The sequence below is a fragment of the Catharus ustulatus genome, chromosome 7 (genome assembly GCF_009819885.2).
Source record: "Catharus ustulatus isolate bCatUst1 chromosome 7, bCatUst1.pri.v2, whole genome shotgun sequence".
In the NCBI taxonomy this organism is placed as follows: domain Eukaryota; kingdom Metazoa; phylum Chordata; class Aves; order Passeriformes; family Turdidae; genus Catharus; species Catharus ustulatus.
The window spans coordinates 1,591,260-1,618,966 of record NC_046227.1 but is presented as its reverse complement, the minus strand read 5'-3'; the positions used below and the strand labels follow the sequence as shown (position 1 = coordinate 1,618,966).

General features: G+C 40.9%; 1 protein-coding gene across 8 annotated transcripts in view; it reads right to left on the bottom strand.

Moving 5' to 3' along the window:
* Positions 1–27,707, bottom strand: part of AGAP1 (ArfGAP with GTPase domain, ankyrin repeat and PH domain 1) — a 306,094-nt gene that overhangs the window by 257,240 nt on the left and 21,147 nt on the right. The window contains exon 1 of one of the 8 annotated variants that reach the window (XM_033064421.2): positions 24,972–25,214. The exons of the other annotated variants lie outside the window; for them this stretch is intronic. Within the exon in view, the coding sequence (XP_032920312.1) occupies positions 24,972–25,020 (49 nt within the window). The 5' untranslated portion in view covers positions 25,021–25,214. Of the gene's footprint in view, positions 1–24,971; positions 25,215–27,707 lie in introns of those variants that run through there. 8 annotated transcript variants of the gene reach the window in all.

Sequence of the window (27,707 nt, the reverse complement as noted above, 5' to 3'; positions counted from 1 at the left end):
CCAAAACTCCCACTTCAGGGACTGCCAAGTTTTTATTTCTTCAACAAGTTCCATGACAGCTTTCCTTAAATAGCTGAAATTTCAAGTACTTTCCAAGTATAACACAAATTGTGAATCACAGTACAATCATAACCATACAATAAAAATCATCTTAATACAACTACCAGCACTTCCAGGTCATTCCCACTGTACACCATTATTTTGTAAGGATGCCGTAAGACGTTTTCATTAAAAAAAAACAAAGTCAGGATTAGACATTTTTCATGTTAAAAAACCAAATAAAGTCAGGATTTTCTAGCACTTAGTCCAATCAGAACAAGATTCAAAGCCAACTTCTGGGAGAAACTCAGAGCTACTCCTAAAAACTGAACTTTCTGTTTGATGCAAAGATTTTCTTCTTCACACAGGCCTCAACAAGCCACTGAGAGTAAAAAGTGCTATTTCACATATTGGAAATGCTGATTGTTGCACCTGAAAAACTTAATTCATGAAGGTGCTGAAAAACACCTAATGAAGTGTTCATTACTCACTTCAAGAGCTCCTGTCTTTTCCAATACGTACAGTTTGGGCTCCAAATGATATTGAATATGTATATTCCTGCTTTACAGCTAATTATAACCTTGCTCTTTTACTACTTTAAGTATTTATATTCACAATGGAAAGAAAAAAATTAAAAAAAACATGCAGTTTTGCATGTATTCATTATTTAACTGTTCAGCAAATGTAATGCTAAAGGTTAATCTTGAGACAGGGACCAGATGTTCGGTCAGAAAGAAATTTTTCTCAAGAGGAGATACCCAGGAAGTCTGTCTTTCCAATCTGCTCCAGCCCACAGAATTTCCCACCACACTTATCCAACTGGGAAAAGCTATGACTCAGCCTCCAATTTAACCATGTACAGAGCAGAAATACCAACTTTGAGGGCTTCAGCACAGAACCTGTAAAGCACGTGGAGCATGCATAGCATTTTAAAGCATTCTAGCGAGCATCATACCAAGCATACACAGTCCCCATCAACAGCATGATTCCTGTTACAAGCTTCAGAAGGAACTCCTAAATCTAAAATCTGAGCCATGGAGTTGTTTCAGTTTAAATGATAAAGAGAGCACTCACTCTGGATTCCAACCAGCAGAACACTTCACAGGTAAGTTTAACACCAGTGGATAAGCTTACTGTGTCTTCTCCAGGATGAGTAGTCCCAGTTCTCTCAACCTCTCCTCACTGAAAGATGCTCTAGTCCCTTCATCATCTTTTGGTCCCTCACCAGATTTGCTCCAGTAAACCCCTACCTTACTTTTACAAAGCAGCCCACAATTAACGGTAGCAGTCCAGAGGAAGGATCCATTCCCTCTGTGTCCTTCAGTCTTCCTTCAGAAAAGAGATCCTATCAGAGTTTGGTTTGGGTGGGGAGGGACATTAAAGACCATCCCATTCTACTCCCTACCACTGTCCCAGGCTGCTCCAGCCCCAATGTCCAACCTGGCCTAGGACACTTCCAGGGATCCAGGGGCAGCCACAGCCTCTCTGGGCACCCTGTGCCAGGGTCTCAGCATTCTCACAGGCAACAATTCCTCTCCAATATCCCATCCATCCCTGCCCTCTGGCAGCAACAAAATTGTGCCTTTCACTTCTTAAAGCCATGGGAATCATTAGGAATAAGTAACCTAAGGTTGAGGTGAGCCTAAGGACAGGTTTAGCATGGGCCACCATGTACGTTTCTTGTCTCCAGAAGAATTTTAGTTCATGCTGCATTTAACTTCTTGTACTTGGCAAATCTTGTTTCCCCTCAGCATGAGAAATAAAACCCCCACTCAGGTAAACCCACAAGAACAACCATGATCACAGCACACATGGCTAACTCACAAACACCACCAAGTTCCCCCTGGCCCCAGCTCAGCGTTTCCCAATTGCCAAAATGAAATGTATATCTATGTATCTCGCCTGGCAAGCATCCAGCTGCAGATATAATAGATTTTCAGTTACTTGCAACAGTGGAAGGCTGTGTTTCAAAATGAGGATAAAACATCTATCCCCAGAAAGAAGAGGATTAGATATTCATTTAGGGTTTTTCATATTAAATCCAGATCCTGCTAACGATGGGATGCCCTCTAAAGCAATCCTAAATCCCCCCGTGGCCCCAACATGTCCTAAGATATCTTTAATCTATTCTGCAACCCAGCAGGACAGAAGAGCCCTTCCCCAAGCCACTGTGACTGAAGAGGGTAAAACACAAACAGCACAAAGGAAAGTTTATGGCTAATTACACAATCTGTGCTCACCTCCTGCCCTTCCACTAGCCATTCCACTTCCCATTGCAAAGTTCCTTAAAAATAGAAATTATTTGCAGAATAATTTAAAACAGAAAAGAAAGTGTTAAAAAGTCTGAAAATATCATTTTTATTGGCTAAAATAACCTGGGTCCCACACTACTATGATGACAGCTTTATTTGACCAAATGCTCATAAGACATTTCAGTTCACACATTGCTTTATGGGGACAATGACAAACCTTGCACAGGCTTTGAACACAAGCTATTAACAATGCCAATGGCATTAAGACCATCAGGAGAAATCTACCCAAAAGCTTCAGCTGCAATTTGGGTTTTTTCTGGACTGTTTCTGGGCAGAGCATGGCAGCTTCAAGCTGTACAAATCCACCAGAGCAGGACATGTTGAAATGTTTGAGCTTAGAAATCACCTAATAAATAAGATATAGGGAAGATGTATTATCATACTAAGGAATGATGACTTTACTCACCTGACAAGTATTTTTCAATAGCCTCCTGGGTAGCTTAAGGTTGCTAATAACACAGTTATTAAGACAGGAAAACATATCAAGCAAGCCACAACTTCAAGTGTACATCTTAAGCCTTGCTCTTTTAAAATGCTACAACCATAGTGAAATAAAACTGACAATATTTCATTTGGAAAAACCACAAGAACGCATTTTATATTTCTCTGGAAAAAGTGTCACTTGAAAATCCACAGCCTTTTCCAAACTTTACATGAGATAGTTATTGAACCATTAAGGCTGGAAAAGACCTCCAAGACTGAGTCCAACCATTAACCCAGCACCACTGCAGATTTGCATATCAGCAAATACTGCAGGTTCTACAAGCACAGCAACATCAAACTGTGCTCATCTACCAGCAAATCCTCTGCAGGGAATCTGTTTCCAGTATTTGATAGAGACACAAAAGCCTTTAGTAAGGATCTGCTTCAACCTAAGCATCAATTTCCTTCAAATTGGAAGTACACCTGCCAAGGCAAAAATGCCTCTATTTTATATTTTCCCATGCAGGCATCAGGAATTTCATAGCAGCTCGGATTGTTATCACTGGGAATTGATCTGAGAGGTGCAACCAGCCCTTGCCTGCTTTCCCAGGCCATCTCTAGGACAAAATATGACCATTTGGTTAAAGCTGTAAAATCCATCTCCCAGCTGACTCTCAAAATGCCTCATCAAGGCAACTCCCACACCTGTATTCTCCTCTGTTACCTATGGTAATATTCATTTCAGCCATCTCTTCTAAAGCTGTTACAGCCACTTACTGTCATCTGACCCTCATTTCTTTTGCAATATTATATGATTTTACCCAGCATCTTGAGGACTGTATTCAAATGCATGCTCTCAGTTACAGGTACAGTGGATTTATATGATTTTTTTTTTAAACCAGGCAAGAAAAGCAATTTATATTTTACTTTTTACCATCAGCCCTTCAAGGCAGGTTTCAGCAATACAAGAACACTAAAGGTAATTGAGATTCTCCTTCAGTTCCAACATTGCTATAGCCAACATGAGGGACAGGAAAGATGGCACTGACGTGCCTGCTGGAATACCAAAGAGTGGTGTGACCTTCCCATCTACAGCTACTTTATGTGTCTATTTTGTGACTATTCCACAGTTCAGGTGAAGGCATCAGCTACCTAAAATTACTACCTCAGTTCCTTGCCCATTGTTCAATCAGAAATCAATTCCTCACTTCCTCATCTGATTCCCAGTCCAGGAGGATTCATTTAATTTTCAGGTATTTTAAGAATTTTCTGCTAAATTCACAATTATTTTTTTTTTTTGCTGTCCTTCCTGACAGCTCTTCAGAAGCCTCTTCTGCTACAGTGAATTTCTACAGGGAACATTTGTAGGTTCCCTTCCCTATAACTCCATTAATTAAACTATCTTAGTGAAGTTTAATGCAATGACTTCCCATTTTCTTCACAATATCCTGACAGAAGAGAAACTGTGATGGAACACACAATTAGGTTTTTTCCAAGGCCTACACGCCTGCTTTCCCAACTTTTCCAAAGCAATTTCAGAGGAAGGAAACAAACTGCAGGAAAAAACCCCTTTTTCAATAATTCATTCTTAGAGATTAAAAAAAAAAAAAAATCCAAATGTTCAAATGGAAAAAAAAAAAACAAACCCAAAAGAAAAAAACAACCACATTGTGTGGGTTTTTTTTAATTCACAAGTACCCCATAAAAAGCTCTTTTTCCAGTCACAAGGGACCAAAGTGACATTTCCATTGTCTACAGACAAGACAATTGAATTTGAGGTCTGTTGATAAATAACTGAGGAGGAATAAAAAGCTTGCAGAAGCCGTGCACTTGCTGGAAGGCAAATCTGAGGGTCTGTTGGCCAAAATAAAGATGAACACGTGCCCATGGCCACACACAGACGCCAAGATCAGGTGCTGAACAATGGAAAAGAGCCCCAGATATTCCTACACCAGTGAGGGAACCATTCCTTAGGTCAGGTTACATTGCAGGATTTGAGATGTTCTGCATAGCAAAGATCAAAGTGTTAAAATCACAGGACAAAACACAAACCAGATAAATCCCAAGGGCAGTTCTGAGCCACCCGGCAACTGCAACCACCAAAAACTGGAAAAATGGATTTTCATCCTGCTGACTGGAGAAAATGCCACCCTGGTGAGGAATGAGAGGAGGAAGATACTGGAGCAATTGCAAAGCAGAGCAAGACCAATTCAGCCTCAGACATTTAATTACAAACACGCCAGGCGGGGAAAACAAGGAGTTGCTGCTGCTGGAAGGCCTGGGGTCAGCTGGCCCCGAGGGGAGGCGGCATGGGAGGGAGGGCCAGGAGGGAAGGAAGCACAACAGGCCTGATAAGATCAGCCTCCTGCCCCCGAGAATCTGAAGCGACTCCAGCTTTCAGCCTAATAAAGAACATCTTTAAAACCAGGACTGAACGTCTACAAAGAGAGCCCAAGTGCAGGGAGAGAGGTTCAGCCCAACCAGCCTCAAACTCCACTCCTGAAAGGAGAGAAAATTCATGTTCTTATTCCCCTGCCCACGGGGACAAGGTGCAGTTGGGATTCATATTTTCAAAGCAATCTCAGTAAACAGACCCACTCCAAACCCATTTAAGTTATTGAAAAGTACAGGAACACACGATTTCAAAAATCAAAATCATCATCGTAATCCAGGGAGCTTCCCTGTCTGGAAGGATTTCATCCTCCTGGGAGACCTCGTTAAAGAATATGACTCCTCCACGAGGAGAGCTGCTACTGCTCCCCTAATGAGCTTGGAAAGGAGCCTGTCCCTCTCTGAGCAGTGGGAGTGTCACGGGGTTGTGCAAAACAGCAGCACCAATGGTCCCAGAAAGCCAAGGAGATGGCAGTGATAGCTGCAGCAAACCCAAAGTAAGGGCCTTCCTCTCCTAAAGACATCCACAGCTCTTCCAAGACATTGGAACAAAGGCATCATTCCCATTGCATTCTGGAAGTAGATGTTTTCTAATGCCCAGCAGTTCGGAAAAACATTCTAACCACAACCAAGCCACAGACTTGCTCCTGATTTAGCTGTTTTGGCCATAGAGCCAGGACTCTTCCCTTGTCTTCCACTTCCAGGTGATGGTTTGAGGTTTAATCCGACATTTTGCAGCAATACTAAAGTAATAACAATTATCCCTTTGAGACTCGTTTAGGGTAACTTCACAATTTCAGTCATGTACCTCAGTCCCCTGAGGGTTACTGAACATTTTCCATTTCCTTACTGTATAATTAAACCTTTAGTATGCCATGAATTTCTACCTCAACCCCTCTGCTTTACATTTGTCAACACACTTCACTCCATCCTCATTCCATTCCTTACATTAGTTTAACCTGGTAAAAGACATTCTTAGCAAAAAAAATGTTGTTGTTTTAAAGTACAAGCTTCTCCAACTCAACAAATATCCACATTGTCAGACAAAAATGTTGTGGAAGAGAAGGATGACCCCTCCAGAATTTTGTTATGCCCTTAAATCCACTAGGAACAATGCATCTAAATTCAAACTAAAACATGACACAGAGCAAAGTGTCCCCAGAAATAATGGCATGAGCTCAGGAAGAAGTGATAAGCAAGGAAGAACTAATGGAGGGGAAGAGGAGACAAGCTGAGACACAAAAGGGAATTACACATTACCCAAAACCATATTTTATGACAATCCAGCCTAGGTAAGTCATAAATCTGCTTAATGAAATCTAGTGTTGGCAAAGTTGAAATCAAATAAGCAAAGAACAGAAACTCACTATTCTTAAACAGAATTGAGAGTGACCTAAAACATCAGTAAAAAAATATTAATAAGCAAATATTTTGCTTGTAATTATTCCCTGTACTCCCAAAAGTATTCACACAGTTGTCACCTACACCACACTTGCTTCTGTGCTGAATGTTGAACACCTTTTAGGAAACACAACAATAGCTGTACAAACAAGCTGCATTCTAGTTGCATAATATTCCAAATTATACTTCTCTTTACATTTGTATAGCATTAAACCTGAAAGAAGATTGCTTTTCCATGGAAGGGATCTGGAAATCCACAGAACCCTCAAAATAGCCAGAAGGCAAATGCTTCTAAGAAGTAGGTCACTCCTGCTGGTTCAAAATTATTTACAATCCCCAAACAACCCGTTGTAAACACAGCCAGCATTAACATCAGGCATTATGGGTAAACCAAGCACGTGCACTCAGAGAGGGGAAATAAACACTGCATTTCAGCAGTCACTGTCAAATAACAGAAAACTCCCAAATAACAGGCTGACTCCAAAAAGCCACTTTTCTTGCACTGAAACAGCAAAATGTAGGCACAGCCTTAGTTCAATGAGGTACAGCTGTCCAAAGCGTGTGACATAAAACATCTATGTGAGCTCCACGAGAATTCGGCCTCCTCTTTTGGAAAGCATACATTTGACCTCATTAAAAAAAGGTTGTATTTGATACTTTTCACTGTTTTCTAGGCAAGAAAAAGCCAATTACTTCCAAACCTCTGCTTTGCAGGGGCCCAAGACATTTTGCCAGCCCCTCATTAGCTTCAGCTGACACCCACTAACTCTTCTGGGATACCAATAGCATTTGAAGGACCCAGCCTTCACACATTGCTCTCAATTTTCTGCCAGCGCTGTGGCAAATCACTGTTTACAGCCAGCCATCCTACACTGAGGAGCTAAAACCCCATAAATTATAAAAGCCAGTCCGTCAAACCTTATCTTTATACCTGCAATAATTCCGCAGTGCGACACAGCTCAACTTAGAGTCCCGCTCCCCCTCCCAGCCTTCACAGCACACTTGGAGCACAGACTCCTTAAAAACCAACAAACTGAGGTCAACTCACAAAAGAAATGTGACTTCCTAATATTTCATTCTGCTGGCAAAACAAGATGCCTCTGCAGCTGTAATTGTCCTTGGAGCTCAGCCATTTACGTGCTTTCACTTTCCAGATAAAAACGACCCTCATCTTTCCAGGATACAGGACCATCAACAGGGAAAAAACATGTCACCAGCACTATTTATCCTACATGGGATACATATGTGGGGTTACCTAGGATGACCTTCCTCACCACACTCAGCTCAGCACCAGATGGGATTTAAATACACATTCCCCCCATCCTAATACTACTAAAGCATTTCCCGCTGTGGAAAATTCAGGAATTAGTACCTGCTACAGAACAAAGGAATTGTGGTTCAAACCAATTCCTTCCTGAAATGATTTCAAATGGTCACACAGAAAACAACAGATGATGGAGTCACTCCATGAAAAACACTAAAAGCCAAAATCCCTTCTTAATTCAAACAGTGATAAAAAATGTGGAATTAAAACTGCAGAGGCAGCACCAACACACTTTTTATTTAAAATGTGCTTCTCCCCACAAGCATGCAAGGGGTTTGAACTCAGAGGAACTTCCCTTGTCTTGGTCCAAGCAGTTGGTTATCACCAGCTGCAAACCAGGAGACTTCAGAGACCATAGAGAAGTCCAGTCCTGTCTGTTCGGTTGAATAAAAATCACCACAGCCTTGCAAAGGTCAAAAGCTTTCTCTCCTCAGAGCCAAGAACTCTCAGTCTGTTTGCTATAGGCCTTAATACTTGACACAAAAGAGAAATCCGAAGTACCTTGTGGTCTGGAAGGTCAGTGAGGCCAACTTCAGGTACCTCACAAAAAGAGCAGGAGACCTGAACCACCACAGAATTGTTTTTCCTTTTAAATCACCACTGTGCATGACCTTGTCGAAAGGAAAAAGACTTTCAAGAGAGATAAACATCAACTGATAAACCAAACCTGGAAAATCCAAGTCCTTTTACTACAGAGGCAGAGTAGCAGATTCACTGACAGGCTGCAGCCAGGCCAGGGACGGCATTGCTCCTCTCTGCTCTGGGGACAGTTTTGGGCACCACAGTATCAGAAGGATCTAAAGCTGTTGGAGTGCATCCAAAGGAGGGACGAATGAGGAACAGCTGAGGCAAACTGGCTTCTTCTCCTGGAGGGGATTGAGGTCAGGGACAGCTCCCATCTCTGTAACCAGGGTCAGGAGCCAGGGAGGAGCTGGAGCTCTGTCAGGGAAGGTTTAGGGTGGCTATAAGGAAAAGGTTCTTGTCCCAGAGCATGGCTGGGCACAGAGCAGGCCCCCCAGGAAATGGTCACAGCCCCAGGCTGACAGAGCCCAAGGTCAGTGCTGGGGGAATGCTTGGACTTGATTTTAGAGGTCTTTCCCAGCCTTAATGATTCCATGACTCTACATTGCTGCAGCACACGGACTAGGTAACCATGCAAAACTGTGAGATTGTTCCAAAAGTAGAGGGAAACACAAAAAACCAGGAATCCAGTAGATTCTTTCACTGTGTTCATCATACATGCCTGCTACTTTTCATTTTAATTTTTTTCTGAAGTGCTGTTACCCCTCATTGCCTTTTCAAACCACAGCTGACCACAATGGCAATGAATTTGGTTTCAAACAATCTGAATGGCCAAAAGTCAAGTGTCTTGTGCTGTAATTTTAAATTACCTTAGCAAAATTCAAACCAGCTCTTATTGCAGTCTTGACATGATTTTGCTTAGGTTCTCCTAGCTCTGCTTTCAGGTTGTGTGTATATTCCATAGGGTGCCTGTTCTGTAAGCACAGCTGTATGTGAAATTTAAATACCACTTCCAAATCCCTGGAACGCTTTTCTAGCCTTAGCTAAAATAACCATGTATTCAATTATCACTTATCTCTTAGGACTAAAATTTATTTTCATCATTAACCAAGCACGTGTCCATCAATTTTTAAAGCTATAGTTTTTCCAAGGGAGAGAACAGTAGCTGAAAGGGCTTTTATTTTCTTGTGGTGAAGGCATGCTAAAATAGACATAAAACGCCTGGTGTAGTGGAGAGCCAGGTGTCCAATTTTTCCTCTTAATGGCTGGAGGCAAAGAGGAAAAATAGCTTTGACCCACTTCTGCAGGAACCCATATGACCACTCTGTGTTAAGCTCACAAGAACACAGAATGTGCTCCTATTGTGTTAATTTATTCTCTGCAGAAAACAGCTGAACCAAAGGGATTTTTAACTTGCTTCACTTGCCATACACACTCACCAGAGTTCACCCTGGTAAAAAAATTACACCTGTTAAAAATATTATTATTTTCAGACAAGTGCTATAGCACAGTCTTAGTGGGAAGAAGTGGAATTTTAAAAAAATGGAAATCAGGAATTTTTCAAGCAAGAAGCTTAGATAAAAACCTCGCTGTAGCAGCAGTGCCTCTATCATTCCCACCAGGCTTACTCTGCTGCAAAAGCAACACTTACAGTGAATAATCATCAGCATACATATGGAATACTGATAAAGGCTTTGGAGAATATGGAAGCTCATCAGGATAACAGAATTATGAGAATAAAGGTGAGTTATTTTCATATATTGAGCTATCCCTTCACATCCAGCTTTGTTTTTATTCTGAAAGCAACCCATCTTCCAGCTGATATTTTAGCATTATAAGGGTTATGTTATATTATAACCAGATACCTGCATGCAAGCAGAGTAGCTCATAAACTATTTCCAGATTCAGAAAGAGTAATATATCTTTTTATAGCACAGGTGAATCAGACATATCAAGCAAACTTCCAGCTTTTCTCCTTCAAGTTACAGACACTGAGAAGTGTGCCCTCAAATAGAATGGTTTGGGTGGGAAGAGACCTTAAAGCTCATCCAGTCCCAACCTCTGCCATGGGCAGGGATACCCTCCACTAGCCCAGGCTGCTCCAAGCTCCGTCCAGCCAGGCCCGGGACACTTCCATGGGCAACTCCAGCTTCTCTGGGCATCTGTAACAAATCCATTCTTCTCCTCTGTCTCAGAAGCCTGAAGAGCCTCACCCCTTCTCTGAGGTCAAACATCAGAGCTGGTTTCCCCAGGCTGACCTCAGCTGTCACAGACACCAGATCTCCAGCAATGACCAAATTACCCTCCTTGGGTGCAGCTCTTCTTCTGTGACACGAGATGGTCTTGAAGGTCCCTCCCAGCCCAAACCAGTCAACTGTGATTGCACTACAAATGTACAAACACCACTGTCCTGGAAGTGCACTGCCAAAAGCTAGACAGCCTAGAGGAAGGGAAAGGACACCACCACCACCAAAAATCACTGGAAGCACTGTAACAATCTGCACAGAAGGGCTGTGGTGAACTCCACATCCTAGTACAAAAAAGCAGATGATAATTATTTCAAAGTTACAAAGAAACCACCTCTTCCTTGCCCAATTATGAGGTGTGGATTTTAAGCCTTCTGGAAGGGAAGAGCCACAGAACTCATCAATATCCTCACTAGATCCCTGCACAGAAGACTGACAAGCCAAGTGCCATGAGCAGATGGTTCAAGGTTTAGCAGGAACCACTGTCATATGTTAATTTGCTATTAATTACAGAAGCTGTCATGATTACTGCAGTACTGTACACTAAGGAAGGGTGCCAGAAAACACAGTGCTAAGGAAGCCTTATGACTAATAAAGTTTTTGATAAAAATACAGCATTTTTAGTATTTGGTTGAAAGGTTGAAGGACATACAGTCCTTGTGTTTGCTACTATATACACAAAACCTGACATTTCACATGCAAGGCATCAGCACCAATGTTAAACCCAATCTTTTACTGGTTCAGGGTGGAATCCCAGCAGTTTGGGTTAGAAGAAACAAAGATCATCTCATTCCATCCCCCATTGCCATGGGGGAACATTTACTGCATCCTGCTCCCAAATAATTCCCAAATAGTTCCTTCTATCAGTCACCTTTATCCAAGCTTTGAACTGCTGACTTGAAAGCTCAAGGGCATCACCAGATTTTGAACAAATGCTGTCACTCATCACTTCTCTCACATATAAGTTGGTAAGAAAAATACTAGCAGGTGAAAATAAAACATTACTTCACAATTTCTTACCTCAGCATCCCATCAGTTGCGGGACAGAACACAAATGACTTTGTCCTGCTAAAGTCTGCCTTAAAGGGAGGGATAAAGCTACCCAAATCTCCATACTCCCAAAAAGTTTAATGGGTATGTAAATAGATGCTTTTTATTTCCATCAACATTTTTGTGACCCTCAAAGCATAGAAATACCAACACCTCCGTGCCTGTCCACTTCCCACCCTTTCAAAGACAATTTCCATATGGATTTTGTACGGAGCAGGTTGTCAATAACAGCATAATAGAGATTTATATCCCTACCTATGTCAATTCCTAGAGGTTTTCACTCAGGGGTGGTACTCATTTGTCCTTCCAAGTCTTATCAGTCAGAGGTGCTCAAAGCCCAAGCAGACAGGGAAAAGAGATATCAAGAAAGGATTGAAACAACCAAAAAACTTCAGGAATTTCCTTCCCCTCAACACACAAATCCTATTAGCAACTAAGTAGTTGTCAGTGTGAATGACTAACAGCAAATATTTCATATATCATCTGGAAAGAGCCAAGCCCCTGAGATCTCATTATCAGAGCCAAGTGCCCCAGCTGACATGAATTATTTACTGCAAACCAGTGCTTTTGATTATGCATATGCATTACATGCTGAAGGTACATCTGTGCCCCAGTTTTTAACCACCACGTGGAGACAAAGCTAGAAACAGCTAAAATCTAACAATCATTCCACAGAACAAGATGATGCTCTTGGCTGGTAAGTTTACCCATCACATGTGAGAGTACACAGATGTTTGCAATACAACCCAAAGGTAAATTATAACAGTCTGGAGAAAATAGGCATTTTTCTTCCTTTTCTTTTTGACACCCTGACAGAAAAGAAAACTCTTGGTCTTAATCACCTGTACCCAAAGCACAAGGTGATCCATTTCAGTTATCCGAGTGACAGCATACAGAGAGACACAGACACATCAAAACACACTCCTTCCCATTTCCCTCATCTGTTTCAGACCTGTTTCTATCCTCTATAGTGCAATTTCAGAAGGAAATCTATTACTCATCCCAGAAACCAACAGCTTGTGGATTGTAGCATCCAAACTGACCATGGGGTTTCCCCCATTTCTTTTCCTTCTTTGCCTCTCAGAAAGCAACAGTTTCATCAAAATGGAGTGAAGCCTCACTTGCTCCCTTTTTAAGGCCCACATCACAACACATTCATTTCATAGTTCCATTTCATCAACATCCAACTCAACAGGTGCTTTCACACTGATGCCTGACAGCCATGAAGGTGCCTGCAAAGCAGGTAGATGGTATCTTCCATTGCAGTATTAAATCCAGTCTTACCTTTATGTAGAATCATTATTTTCATGTAACAGAATTTACAATATTTGTAACACCAGTCTGAAAAACAGCCCACATGTGTATGAATACAACAGGCATTCCTGACAGAAAAGAGACAGCAATTATCATATCAATATTGGGGTGCTCATTCCCAGCACTTCATTAGGCTGATTTAAGACAGCTTTCACATATATATATAACATAAACTCCTTGCTCCTATACAGGGAACTCTTCTTTACTGTGCTCCAAGTCTTTATTCCCCTTGTTTAATCAAACAGAGGCTGACCTGAAGGCAGAAATCATGTACAGGTGTAATGTATACAAAGAGCAGCTCAGCTCCAAATACCTATTTTAAAGCACAACTCCACCCCATGAAGACTTAGATACATTCAGTGCATACATTTAAATTTGTTCCCACTGCTCTTTTACAGCGACTACCTGGACTTCTTCCAAGAGAGAAAAGTAAAGGGGATTGGTCTTGCTGTGCTTTAACCCTGGTTAAGGAGAAACATCTGTTTACAGCACCCCTCCCTTATCAACCTAGAGATATTGACAACCAGAACAAAGCACAGAGCAATTACCAAGCCAACAAGGCACAGAAACGCATCCTCAAGGGATCTGTAAGCATCCTACACTGTTAATTTCAACCACCAAACCAGACATGTCAGAAGGGAACTTTTAAAAGCAGTGGGATTTGATGTCCACAAGCCCTTCTAGAAAGCTATCCACAGGCTGAGAGTTATCAACCAGAGAGAAATAGGATACAGCCAGGGAATAACACCTCAGGTTACCTCCTGCCTGTGGTGAGGGGGCAGGGAAACAGTGTTAGCACCTGAAAGTGAGCCATCACTGACCCCTGCCAGATCACTTCCTTGTTTCCCAGGTTTCCAATCATTCACACGGCAAAGAAATACAAAGAACACGAGTTTGCAAACATAAGCAAAATAACATTTTATATCTGTTGGTGCCAAGGCAAAATAAACCAAGGTCCTCGCTCTGCTACCAAATACATCTGAAACTGGTAGTGCACTAGAGACCAGTGCTAGTGACCCAAATCCTTCCTCCTTTTGCTTTTGTCTTCCAAATCTTCTCATTCCCACCACTGACATCCTCCAGCCCCTCCCCAAAACACCAGCTTTCCCCTAACAGCACAGTGCCAAAGACCTTTCCCTTGAGATTTTCATGTTACATCCTCTCTTGCAACAGTCCCCAGTTGTCTTCCCCAAGCTTCCTCCCCCAGTTGAAAGGAGAAAGGGCCCTGCACATCCGGTGAACAATCCTCACATACAGCAGGCTCTGGGATGCCCGGATTTGGAAGGTTCATTGCCACAACTGTTCCCATGTCAAGCACTGCCTGTCCCTCTCCCAGCTCTGCAGGCAGGAGAAGGGAACTATTGAGCTCAGCTCCTGCATCTGTACAGAGCTGCATCTTCACAGTTCACTGCTGGCCTTGTCTGAATCAAAGAGTGGGGTTTTAAAATTCAAGCAACCATTTCAATGAGCCCCTCAGCATTATTTAGCAGCAGCACTGAGAAATACAGTTCACTACCAAGCTTAGCCTCAGATTAATGGCCAGTACACCCCACATTTCTAATTTATCACTGCAAATTCACAAGTAGATTCAGTAAGTAAGATAAGCACAGAAATGTAAACAATAAATTACTTGTCCTAGAATATTTTAACTTGGATCAAGTACAATATACAGAAGCTGAGGTAATTTTGATTATGGATGTCAGCTGTGGGTTTTGATGTAAAGAGACAAATTGGACACTAATTCACCCCTTGAACTGAACTGGCAGCAGGAGCTCAGAAACAGGTATGGCACCACAGGTGCCCCAAAATGTTAGTTTTTAGATCAATAGCACAGAGTTACCAGAATTCCAGGTCTCCCTTTGCCACAGTCAGGGGCTAGTTTTTTCCTAGCAGCAGTAAACCCTAAACCTAAGACCTGAACTGACAAAACACAGGAAAAGCTGCCCTTATCAAACAAAGCAATGATAATTTGCAATTGGAATTTCTATGCCACGGCTTACACACTGACACTGCATTAAGAGATCTGGGAAACTTCCCCTGTGTGATACAACAGTAGAAGAGGAAAGACTTGGCACTGTGTTTTGTGAATTGTTTTAGTTCTGTTATTTCACAGAATGACAGAATATCCTAAGTGAGAAGGGACCCCTAGGGATCATCAGTCCAACTCCTGGCCCTGCACATACATCCCAACAATCGCATTCTGGGCCTGACAGAGTTGTCCAAACCCTCCTGCAGCTCTGGCAGCCTTGGGACTGTGATCATTCCCTGGGGAGCCTGGGCAGCACCCTTCACAGGTATTATTCAGCTTCCTCAGTGCCAACTCACAAACCTTTAAGCAGGGAAGATTCTTGAGACATCCACAAACAAAATTCCATATGCCCAATCTTTAATCCCTTCTTTAAGACATTTTTTTTCTCTGCTCTCCCTAGGTGTGAACCCTGGACATGTTCATGTTCCTTTCACCCTTAACCCAGCCTAGGACACATTCTCAACTCCCAATACATTTGTTTGCTCTGGAAATCTCTGGTACAGCATCCTCAGACACCCACAGCACACGTGCATTAGCAGCACCCTGACACACACAGAAGTGCAGCATCCTAAAGTCAGAATTACCTCTTTTGGAAAGGTTATTCACACAAACTAATGACTCCAGATGCTATTTCCATATCAGCAAGCACTCCTTCCAGGGCATTGTTCTCCATACGGCCCTGCAAAAACAAGTTTCTAGAAAGCTCACAGTTATTCTCACTGCTGTAAAACAGGAGGAAAGGAAAAATACAGACCCATAAATTGCTTATATTAAGTTCATTTATTCTATGACAGTACATAATTGTCATAAAACAGTTCACCATGAGTGGTAACTTTCCACAAAGCTACGGCAGTCAATTTATGGCAAGTTCTACTTTTGCATGTGAGGAAAAAAGAGTTAGTGCCAACATCTATAAAATTTGTGACTAAGAAAAATGACATCTCCTTAGGCACTTTTCCTTTAAAAAAGAAAAATCTCTGAACTCACAGTTATAGATATCTCACTAAGCAAAAACATGCTGGGAATGTTCAAACTGCTCTGATGCTGTCTGAAATCTCTCAGCTCTGGGTTTCTCTTTTGGTTTTGTTTAACCTTGGCCTGTAAACTCTCAGTGTCAGCCACACCTCCTGTAACTCTTCCTGTGGAAAAAGAGATTTAAAAGTTGAAGCACAGGGATCTGAGCTCTCTCTCCAAAACAAGAGCCAAGCACAAGGCACAAGTCCCCCAACATGTTACTTATTAAATACCATTGCTCCTGACATCTCTGCGCAATTTTCTAATTAAAGCGAGTAGCTGAGAGGTTAAGAGGCTTCAGGTTCATCCTGTGAAATAGCAAGATAAGGTGAAAGTGGAATAATATCCAACCCAAAGGCAGCAGTGCAGCACATGGAAGTTATTGTGCATCAAATTGCCCTCTGAAGGCCCTCTCAAAATGATGCAACTTTAAATTCTGCACTTAGAGGACAGACTGCAAGTATTTCTTTAGCTATAAAGCAGGTGGGAATGGCAGCATACAATTTATAGGGGCATCCTCAAAACTGACTTTAAAAACTGTCCTACTGCTCTTTAGGCAAAGGCAGCACTGTGCTTCTGCCACTACTACCATCTGTGAGGTTAAAATCACCTAACTATAAAAAAGGGAATTTAACTCGTAGGTTCTGAGGTTAACAGGATAATTTTATACTGTAAACAAGTCTCTGGGTCCCATCCCACAAGATAAACCCTCACAGAACTCGGACATGCACCCTCAGAGCCTGGATTCAGCTAAACCAGCTTCCTTCCTTTATCTCATTTTAAAAAACCAGGATGAAATGTAATAAACCAAAAGGCAAACTAGAAAACTGCTGTGAGATAATCAATTCTCATTGTGACTCATACTGTTAGAAGAGCCCCAAAACACTCTTATAGAAAGAATACTAATTACTTGCATAAACTGTGCAGAAAAATGGAGAAAAGCCACGAAAATCCCCCTGATGCAGGAATACTTGTACAGCAGCATTTCGAGTCCGAGCCCTGTTTTAAACTGGCTTTCTTAATTTATTCTGCAAGCTCCGTTTTCCTACACATCAGTTGGCTCTTATCCCATCTTCAAAGGACTAGAGAATCCAGTTTGACTTCTGTATCTCACTACCTCCACCTACTGGCAAGAGCTGCTCCTGGTTTACAAACCCCCTCCAGACCTAGTTCATGGTTTGTTTGTTTGTTATTTTTTTTAAAACTGGTTTCAGAAATAATGATAATTATATAAGTGAGAAAGAATAACACAAACAATTCAATTCCAGAACACCTGAAGGTACAGGCCAACTTACAGACCTCAGACCACTTTTTTTCTGATGTCTAGAATGTATTCTTCCCTCCCAGTGTATGAAATTTGTCTATGAAAATCTGAAAAAAACTATGCTGAAAATCAACAGCAGCCTAAGAGTTCGTTTAAAATATTAATGTGATTTCCCATTAAACTTCACAGCCTTTACTAGTACCATGTTAGATATAAAATCAGAAAATCCTGGAGTGATTTGGGTTGGAAGGGACCTCAAAGCCCAACTCATTCCACTCCCTGCCATGGACAGGGACACCTTCTTCCACTATCCCAGGGTGCCCCAAGCCCCTTCCAGCCTGGCCTTGGGCACTTTCAGGGGTGTGGCAGAAGAGTAACAGAAGAAATAACAGCTCCTATTTAAAAGAATTCCTGGACTAGCACAAACATCCCAATGCAATCACACTCCCAGCCTCAATTCCTACACAAAGCCATAGTTCTTCTGCAAACCAGTTCTTCAGAACAAGTTAACAACAAAATAAATAATAAGCTACAATTCAGGCACATCAAAAAATATTTTTAAGGCTGGTGGTCTCTACAATCTTGCTTCCCCTACATTAATCTTTACTAGGTGGAATCCTCAAGTGTGCCTAGAAATTTTTCTTATGTTCAGCTGTTCTTTGTAAAGTACTAGATTTTAAGACATCGAAACTATTTGTTCTAATGCAGAATAAAATGCATGCTTTCCTTTTTCCCAGACGTTTTTGTGGTATTTATTGTACTGCTCCCCATCCCCACTCTCATAGTTGTCAGCCACCAGAAGAGGGCAACATTTTAAATAATATGTAAAACCACCATCAGCTGCAGTGCACTGGGACATGCTCAGTCTTGCCAAAAACCACCAGGTTGTCTCAAAGCTCCTCACTTATCATGTAACAAGGAAAATTTCCATTTCCTCTTTCTACAGATCCAAGATCTCCACTGAGTGATTTGATCGGAACAGGAAAATACTCAATTAACTGCTATAGTGCTGCAGTATCATAGTGCTTCAGCCCAAGCTCAACTGTTCTGTATCTGTAGATACACTACTAACCTGCATTATTTCATGCAGTGAATTTAAAAGTGAGACCTTTTCTGAAGCATTTCAAACTCTTTACTTACCACACTGTGTTCCTAAAATACACTCAGTTTGCACAGCTCATTTTTTCATGCAGTACAAACTTAATTTTCACAATGAAGTCAAAATGATGATCCACATAAGACAAGGGAAATGCAAAACCTTTTCATCTCACGAAAAATAACAGAGATTCAGTCATTCTTTGAAATTCAGTGAGCAAAACATGCTCTGATCCATCCAAGACAGTACTGCTCACTGATCCACAAGCAGAGCCACAAAATTCTCTAAGAGACTGCTGCTATGGTGATGCCTCTTCAAGAGTGAGCAATATCCACAAAAACACAGTGCAGAAACAAGGTAAAAAAACTCCTTTGGGTTTTAAATAGTAAATTTCAATTTGGAGAGTGACAGAGAAATGTTACCATGGAAAAACAGTTTCAAGAAAGACTCTGAATGCCCTCGCTCAAAGTTAAACCTGGGATTCACCTGAGAGATTTGTTTTTCTCTACATGGATGTCAACAAGTTGCATTCATTTAATCTTTAAAAAGTGTATTGTTTCTAAATCTGATTTTTAGCTGTTTCTCGCTGCCTGGCACAGTTTACACCTGAGAATGAACCTGTGCCAATGAGTTTGTTCACACTGTGCTCAAACACATCTGCTGTAACTTTACCTGTCCAGGCTGCTGCTGCTGTGGGGAACCTCATGAGAAAGCAGCATCTGAAGGCATCCAGGAGTAACCCCTGCCTGATAACAGAATATTCCCAACCTGGATTGATTTGAGTGTAAGGATGAAGATGCTTGGCATTCTGTATCAGAATCCTTCAAGATTTTAGTCCAGTTTCCATGAGAACCAAGTACTTACTGTGCAAGTCAGGCTGATGTATTTAAAATTCCCCACGGTTTTACAGATGTGTGGAGTTTTAAAATACAATAAAATTATTTCAAGCTATATAAATCATAAAGAACTTTTAAAACCATCAAATTTCACTTCATAACAGTTTCACTCACGGAAAAAAAGTCGAAATTTCATAACAGGAAAACAGAAAAAAAAAAAAAAAAAAGTAAAAATTAAGTCACAGAAGAAATGGAAAGGCCACACCGATTTACTAACACCGGTTTAAATATTCAGTCCCAGGCTGATCTTTCCCAGTAAACTAACAGGAAATGGAATCCAAACTGCCCTTTTGTACCAACTCCTGAATACCAAGAGTCAGGGACAAGAAGTGTCACATTTTTTCCAGTATGACCAGATAAACTGGCCCTTAAGACTAATTAGGCAGCTGTTTAAGGGAATGAAAGATCATGAACCCAAAAGCCAAGATCAAACAGCTCAGTTTTGTGTGTGTATGATCCCCCTCAGATGTTTTCCCAGAAATGCATTTCCTGTGCAGAAGCTGCTTTAAGCAAAATATTCTCACAGACTTAAAATTTAGAAGGTGGGACAAGTGTTTGTTAATAAAAAACCTTTTAATTTATCTTATTCTGAAAGAATTAAATATGTAATTAGTTCTACAGTCACTGAAAACAGAGCACACAGCATCCTCATCCTCCTTCAGGTTTCTCCTGCACTCATTCCTGTCAATAATCAAATAACCAGTTCCAGGAATACTGAGTCACACATCAATATTGATAGAGGTTTTTATTAAGTTGAAAATCGTTTTGTATTCTTACTTCTCTGCCAGGATTCTATGTTGTTTTTAATTTATCCATCTACTGAAGTACCAACATTGCCATTTTCTCAAAAAAGCGCTCTTAACTTGCTATATATGATTGTTTCTTCCCATATACACAGCACATACCTCACTGATAGTGTTTCCTTTCTGTATATTATACCTTCTATTCCAGCTAGAGAAAATTGACTGTATGTAAAATAGAATATTGTATTTCCCATCAAACCAAGACCTGCAAGGCCTAGAGCCAGTATTAAAGGTTTACAGGATTCCAAACCGCTGGATACTCATTAGCAAATGAGTCTTCAATACCAGGTTCCTGGAAGAAGATTTTTGCCTCACTTGCCAGTAATATCTGGAATTTCATTGCACTGATACCACAGCAAGCTCTCACCTCAACATCCTTCTGCTTCCAAAAGTCACCTGAATTACTGGTATTTTAATTCCTCCTGTACGCAACCAATTCTGCTTTTGTTAACATACCAATGATGAATGTTAATTACTTTGCCATATCCCAATTTATAGATGGTCATAGCTGAGGATAGGGAATGACAAAACTCCACAAAATCAACTGAAGATAAACACAGACTAAGCCCAAGTGTTCCCTTTTTTAAGGAGTTATAAGAAGAGGTCCTGATGGAGGCAGTGGTAAATACTGTTTAAGCAAAGCTACTCAAACTAACATAATGCTTCCTCATGTAAGAGATGATTCATGATGGGAATCAATATTTCACCTTCAGGGATCATGAGCAACACCTACATCTTCTCTGCACAGGTACAACCAAGTAATCAAGAATGATCTGCCCACATCACAGTATTTGTCTTGCTACTCTGCTCTGCCAACAGACACTGCTCACATAAATATTGTATGGTTAAAGAAAAGTATCCATCAATCCAACAATTACTTTCCAATATTTTAAGAATATAATGAATATTGCTAATCACAGTAGAAACAATCTTGCTCTGTCCTTAGTCCAACAGTTCATCTCTATTGACACAAACAATGAGAATTTAATTTTTATTTGTTTTTAGAGATTAGGTATGCTTATTAAAAACACCTTGAAGAACTGGAAGGTTCTTTCTCTGATTACAGAGCCCCTCCTCTTTATTTAGCTCACTGCACACCTGAGGACTTTCAATTAATCACCCAAGTCCCTGCAAAACTGAAATGCTCCATTTATTCTGAATAGCCTGAGCCTTCAGAAACTTATCCAAATTTCTCTTTTCCACTGCCAGAGTTACATTATTACTTTGGTACAGAAGACTTCATAAGAACCTCAACTCATGTGTAACTGCTGCTTACAGAATCTCAGACTGGTTTGGGTTGGAATGGACATTAAAGCTCATCTAGTTCCACCTCCTTCCACTATCCCAGCAGGTTGCTCCAAGCCCCAACAAACCCAGCCTGGAACACTTCCAGGGAAGAGGCAGCCACAGTTTGAGACCTCATGTTAAGGCTGCCTCTGTCAGATCCTGGCTTGAAAAGGACTTACCACCTATCTAAGAGAGAACAAATTTTTTAAAAATCCACTCTAAAAAATCATTATTTCAGTTCCTAGTACCTAAAGTTCTGGAAGTTAAGAAAGTTAAGAAAATTCCTTGTTACCCATTTTCCAAAGCACATAGTTGAGCTTGGTCACCACCAGGATCTCCAGGATGTAAGATCCAAGCAGGCACTGATGCTGCCAAGAGTTGAACTGACAAGAAGCTGATGAGCATCAGGAAAATCCTGCAGAGCCCTGTATCTCACCTTTTTATAAAAGCTGACAGTGGAACACACTAGTTGCAATTCCAAATACAGTAAATACCACCAGCATTTATTTATATTTACCAAGAGCCCAATGTTTTTTCTTGTGTTATTAACATTACAAAATTATGTTGTTTTGACTGGTACCAAGCTCAGATGAGTTCATATTGGGCAGAAGCTAATTAGTGCTTAATTCCAAAAGCAGAAAATGGAACAGTTTGGCAGTGGCATTTATGTAGGGTGTTTTTTGTTGCTGTTGCTGCTACTATACTGGGTTTTTTTAAGAGGTTTGCTTATTTCTGTCTCCCCAAAGAGACTGCTTGAAGCAAAGTCATGAATTTTGTGTATTATCAGCTCTATCAGCAGACAAGGAGCACTGCTCATTATCACCACCTTTGCATTTACTAGTACCTCTTGCTCCTGGGATAACAACAATATGCCTAAGGCTTACAACACATCTGAACTCCAAAAAAGGCCACTTTTAATGTGGATACTCCCTGAAGAAAAAAACCCCTGAAGTTAAGATCCTTAAAAGCACAGGTATCAATTTTTGTGTTATACATATGAAGTTTATTCATCAGCAATGACAAAGTTTTTGTCACATCACATTTTCATTATCCCCTAATTTAACATTGAGACACATTTGCAGACATTAACTGAATCTTAACTGCTACCACTATATTTTCAGATGTTCTTCATAGAAAATATTTCTGAAAACAAGCTCAAATTAATGTCACTGCAGGATTAGGATTGTCTCTGGATGGGGCACTCAGTGTTCTGGTCTGCTTGACAAGGTGGTGACTGGCCAAAGGCTGAACTTGATGCTCTTAGAGGTCTTTTCCAACCTTAATGATTCCATGCTCAGGAACAGTGAAACCACAGCAGTCAGTCCTGCCAGTCAAAAGTTTAATTTTGCTAATTTTTAACTACCTGAAGACAAAATACAAGGATATTAAAGTAACTCAGAGATGCTTAGAGCACACAAATAACATCAGGCACTTGAACTCTTCAGTGCAAATACTGAGACTCTATTATAAACAATTTAACTCTTTTATTTAACCTGCTAAACCCTCCTAAACCCCCACTCCCCTAAAAATACATTTCCCAGATGGCAATATAGTCCATGTATTCATTTTGACTCTACAGGGGAAGAAGCTGCTACCATCACAGCTGTGCCATGAACCCAAACACTTGGATTCCAAGGATTTCCTATAGAATGAGTGTCTTAAGCCTGGGGAAGAAAAGCTCCAGGGAGAGCTCAGAGCCCCTTCCAGGGCCTAAAGGGGCTCCAGGAGAGCTGGAGAGAGACTGGGGACAAGGAATGGAGGGACAGGACACAGGGAATGGCTACGACTGCCAGAGGGCAGGGATGGATGGGATACTGGGAAGGAATTGTTCCCTGGGAAGGTGGGGAGGCCCTGACACAGGTCGCCCAGGGAAGCTGTGGCTGTCCCTGGATCCCTGGAAGTGTCCCAGGTTGGACACTGGGGTTTAGAGCAGATTTTGGGTAGTCTAAAATTATGATTATCACCGTAATGTAAAATGCCAAAAATTCACATTCCCCACCACTAAAACTTGATCTCATCTTGCGGCTACATTACACACAAGATACCTCTAAGTAGGGTTCAATAAAAAATAAACAGCTTTGAGAAGTGAGGGTTTTACTGTGTAAACTTCCTGTTTTGCTCACTCAGAAAAAAAAATATGACTAAGCAGTTCTTTTCAAACATTTTAGAAATAGTGTGGTTTTTGCTTTAACCAAACATTATCACCAAAAAAATGCTTTCAGGAGGTTTCTATAGAAGTTTTCAGTATGAGGAGAAATCAAATTTCAATGAGGTTTCCTTTGCCAGACAGTAAGGAAAGCAAAGGGAAGCACATCACCATGGAGGATTACAGGCCCCACAGACTGTCAGGAGTTTGGGTCTTCATGACTTTGTCAAACTGAAAGCATCATGTTTTGAAGCCTGTTACATTTAGCATTCATTTTATTGCATCTACTTGCACTGCATTTTCTCTTTACACAAGTCATGCTGAGCTGCTGCTCAGGTTTTTGCTAAACCCTCACAATATCCTCTTTACAATAAGAATCCTAACAGGCAGGCAGTGAAGCTCTGCCTGACCAAAGCACTCATTCCAGACACCAGCAGAAGCAGCATCCTGGGCAAGTCATTCAGTTTCAGATCCCTAAAAATTAGCTATTGGTGGAAAGCTCACAAACATGAGAAGAAAACACTAAGTAAGTCTGCAGCAGAAGATTCGGTGTCTCAACAGGAAGATAAGGAATCCGTCTGACTTATCTCCATCATGCTCTCACTGAAGCAGCCTCACAGAAATAGAGCAGGTCATGAATTTTCTGTAAGGAGAATTGTAGAAGCCCATCAAATATTAAAAAGCACTGCAGATGTCTGCAGTCCTTCCTAAAAGCTTTTTTTCAGATGAGCAAAGAGGACACGTTAATTAATTTAATTAACTGTTTCCAAACATTCCACTTGTACAGATCATTACCTTTCTTCAGATGTTTTTAATAGAAAATTAGTCTGTTCCTCCAGGGTTTTCATTCCAGAGCTTCTCTCTAACCGTAACAATGTTTGTTTATCCCGGCTTTCAGGAGACTTCACAGAACCTTATTGCTTTCTGCACAACCTAAAGCAATAGCTACATCTCACTGATTTTCAGAAAGCCTCTAATATTAGCCACATCTCCAGGTTACCAATTGCACAAGCAAAAACCTTATGTACAAATTTGAAATTACCTGCACTGCAAAAAGAGCGTCTTGAAAATTATCAGGAATGCGAATTAATCACTTCAGCTTATTGAATTACTGCATCTACCCCACAATCCACTTAATGGGGTTTCTTAAATTAAATTTCTCTCTACCAAACACATCTCCCTGTCACATGACATGAGCTGAATACCTACAGAGAGGACTGCATTTTCATCAGATCCAGCTGCAAGGTACCTGCCTGAATATTTCTGGCAAGATCAACTTGTTTGTGTTCCAAGCAATCCTTCATTAATACATCACTTAAAAATCAGTCATAAAATGCCTGTTTCTAAATAGGAAACCTGCTCAAAGACATTATTCCAGAACAGAAACTGGACTGAAAGCTGAAAAACACCATACCTATATTCGAAATGCCATCTTCTTCCAGTTCCTTTGCAGCAAATAACATCCTTCCCAAAAAAGCAAGGTGCAGAAATCAGCCAGTGCACTGCTCAGATGCACCTATGCTGCTTCAAGCACATCATCAAGGCTTCAGTCAGAGAAGAATAGAGCTCTCTGAGGTGCCAATTTCAGCCACCCAGAGCTCCTTTTACAGCTGCTTTTACATCATCCCAGGCAATAATTTCCTGCTCTTACATAAGAGGCAGAGCTCCCAGGTGCCCCCATTTCCAGCATGGTGCTGGAACTGCAGGAAGAGGCTGTGACTTCCCCGTGCCCAGGCTGGGCTCTCCCATGCACTAAGAGGCAGCAGATCAACACTTTGGGATCACTGCTCCTCGGGGGCTCTTAAAATAGAGCACCAGCTGCTAGCAGAGCCCATGTGCTCATAGCCAGCACCACTGACCAAGTGCCACAGCTAAGACCTCCTATTTCCTTAATGCCACAGCCAGACAGATTTATACTGCGGTCCATATCCGACAGTGAAAGGCTGCCCGATATCAGTGTAGTTCTTAGCCTGATAACCAGGGTAAAAATCCCCAAACAACCTTTTTTTTTTTTTTTAGCATAACCTTGCATGCCAGCTGTGGTTACCTCAAGCTTTAGATGCTGTCAGATTCTCCCAGCTTCAGTGCAAAAGACCATTCTCAATGCACAGATACACACACACAGCTGGCATTGACAACTGGCACTGACACTCTTGGATCCAACAACATGAATTTATTAGGAATTGAATCAGCTTTCAATTAATCAGATTAGCACCCCAGCTGTGAATACATACTCTTCAGAACCTTATTCTTGGACTGTGACCTCCTGTTATCTCACACTATCATAGAAATTTAATCTGTCAAACAATCCAGTACAAAGTCCATGCAATTACATCCTCTTAAGTACAAATCCACGCTTGGCAATAAGCCTTCAGCGGATCCATCTTGTTCATATGTCAGTCAAGTTTTGTTCAAGTAGTTACAGCCTCTTTCCAGCTACTGATATTTGCAAAGTCTCAAATTTACAAAGCACCGAAGGGCAAGCCAAGCCTGGGACTTCCAGTTTTATGAATAGCAAATTGAAGCAGGGAAATGAAGCCAGGATCACTGAGGCTTGCTATGGATCAGCCAGTCTGTACTAACTGTAGCAGGGATATTTCATTAACATCCACCACTAACTGGTCTGGCTATAAAATGCAGATCAAGCTAAATCTTGTCATGATTCACAAGTTTCTCCACTTGTACCAAATGTACTTTCCTTGACAAAGAGAACTTGATCTCTGCACCTTCCATCTTCTGCTTTTAAACAATGCACACCTCAGATGGTTCAAAGTGGAACAGAGGGGATCAGAAACACAAACCAAAACACACTGGAGAGGCATAAGGCAACTTAAAGCAGAAACCATATTCTCTTCTTTCATTAAAAAAATCCCTTGTGTAGGTCCCTTTCTTTATTCCTTTCTCCCTCTATTCTCAGAATGGTGTTCATGCAGATTTCAGCTCAAATAAAGTATATGCATTGTACCTTAACTAGTTCTGTAATACACAGCAAGAAAGTAAAATTGGACCTCAGTTATTTATAATAGCACACAGGCTATAAGATACCTATCTGTTTAACTCAGAAAAATGAATAGAAGGATCCCACAGAACTTTGCCTTCTGTCTATTCACTCCTCAGATTACAAATGCCCCACAGATTCTTTTCAATGTAATCAACATTATTCAAAAGAACTCTGTCTGATTGCAATCTCCATTTACAGTATTTTTTAAAAATATACAAGCTAACAAATACTCCCATTACCCTCCATCCTTTGTACAAAACACCCGTAATACCTTTACATTTGTTAAATTAAATTAGATGAAACTTAATACACCAACTTCTAGAGGAAAGCAAGTTCAATCAGTTCTTCAGTCTTGTTCCTCTATTCAGTTTCTACTTATCCAGGTGTTACTGGTTCAAGTCTGGCTTTTTAGTTTCCATAGTATAAAAGCCATGCCAGAAGATTGATTGACTCAGAGCTACTACTTAATTCTAGCTGAAAACATGTTCAAAATGCTCTCTTTTCACATTACTCTTCAATTATCACCATTTGACTAATTTTGAACCCTTTAGCAAGTGTTACATCGTAAGACTTTGCTTAATGTCTTTAAAGCAGTCATGGTCAACCACGGAAGATTTTATTCAGTTTGATAACGATCTATAATTATCTAGGTCTAAACACTCTCTGGATTTTTTTCAGTTATATCAGTTACTTCAGTAAGCCTTTTGAAAACCTTCCCAAGAAGGAGGTAGTGATTTCATTAGTTATCAGTTAGGAAAATTGATTCCTCCTTGCTGGAATTATTTTATAGCTGATCATCAGAACATTATAGCATCAGCCAACCCAACAGAATTAAGCTCTCATCATTCTTTAAAAGGCTTTCCAGTTATTATAATCTGATAAATGTAGTTCAGCTATTACTCAGCATTGTTTATTCACTCCTTTGGCTGTTTGTTGGCATTTGTTGATCCAGCAAAGCGTTGGTTTAAGCTACAGGAAAACACCTGCAGGGCTAATCTTCGAGCAACAACTTCAGCTCTTGCACATGCCCCCATCCTCACAGCAAAGCTTTCTTTTCCGTTTTCCATACACAAGACATAACAAACACTTTATCAGGGAATGGTCTGGGCTGGAAGGGACACTAAAGCCCACCTTATTCCACACCCTGCC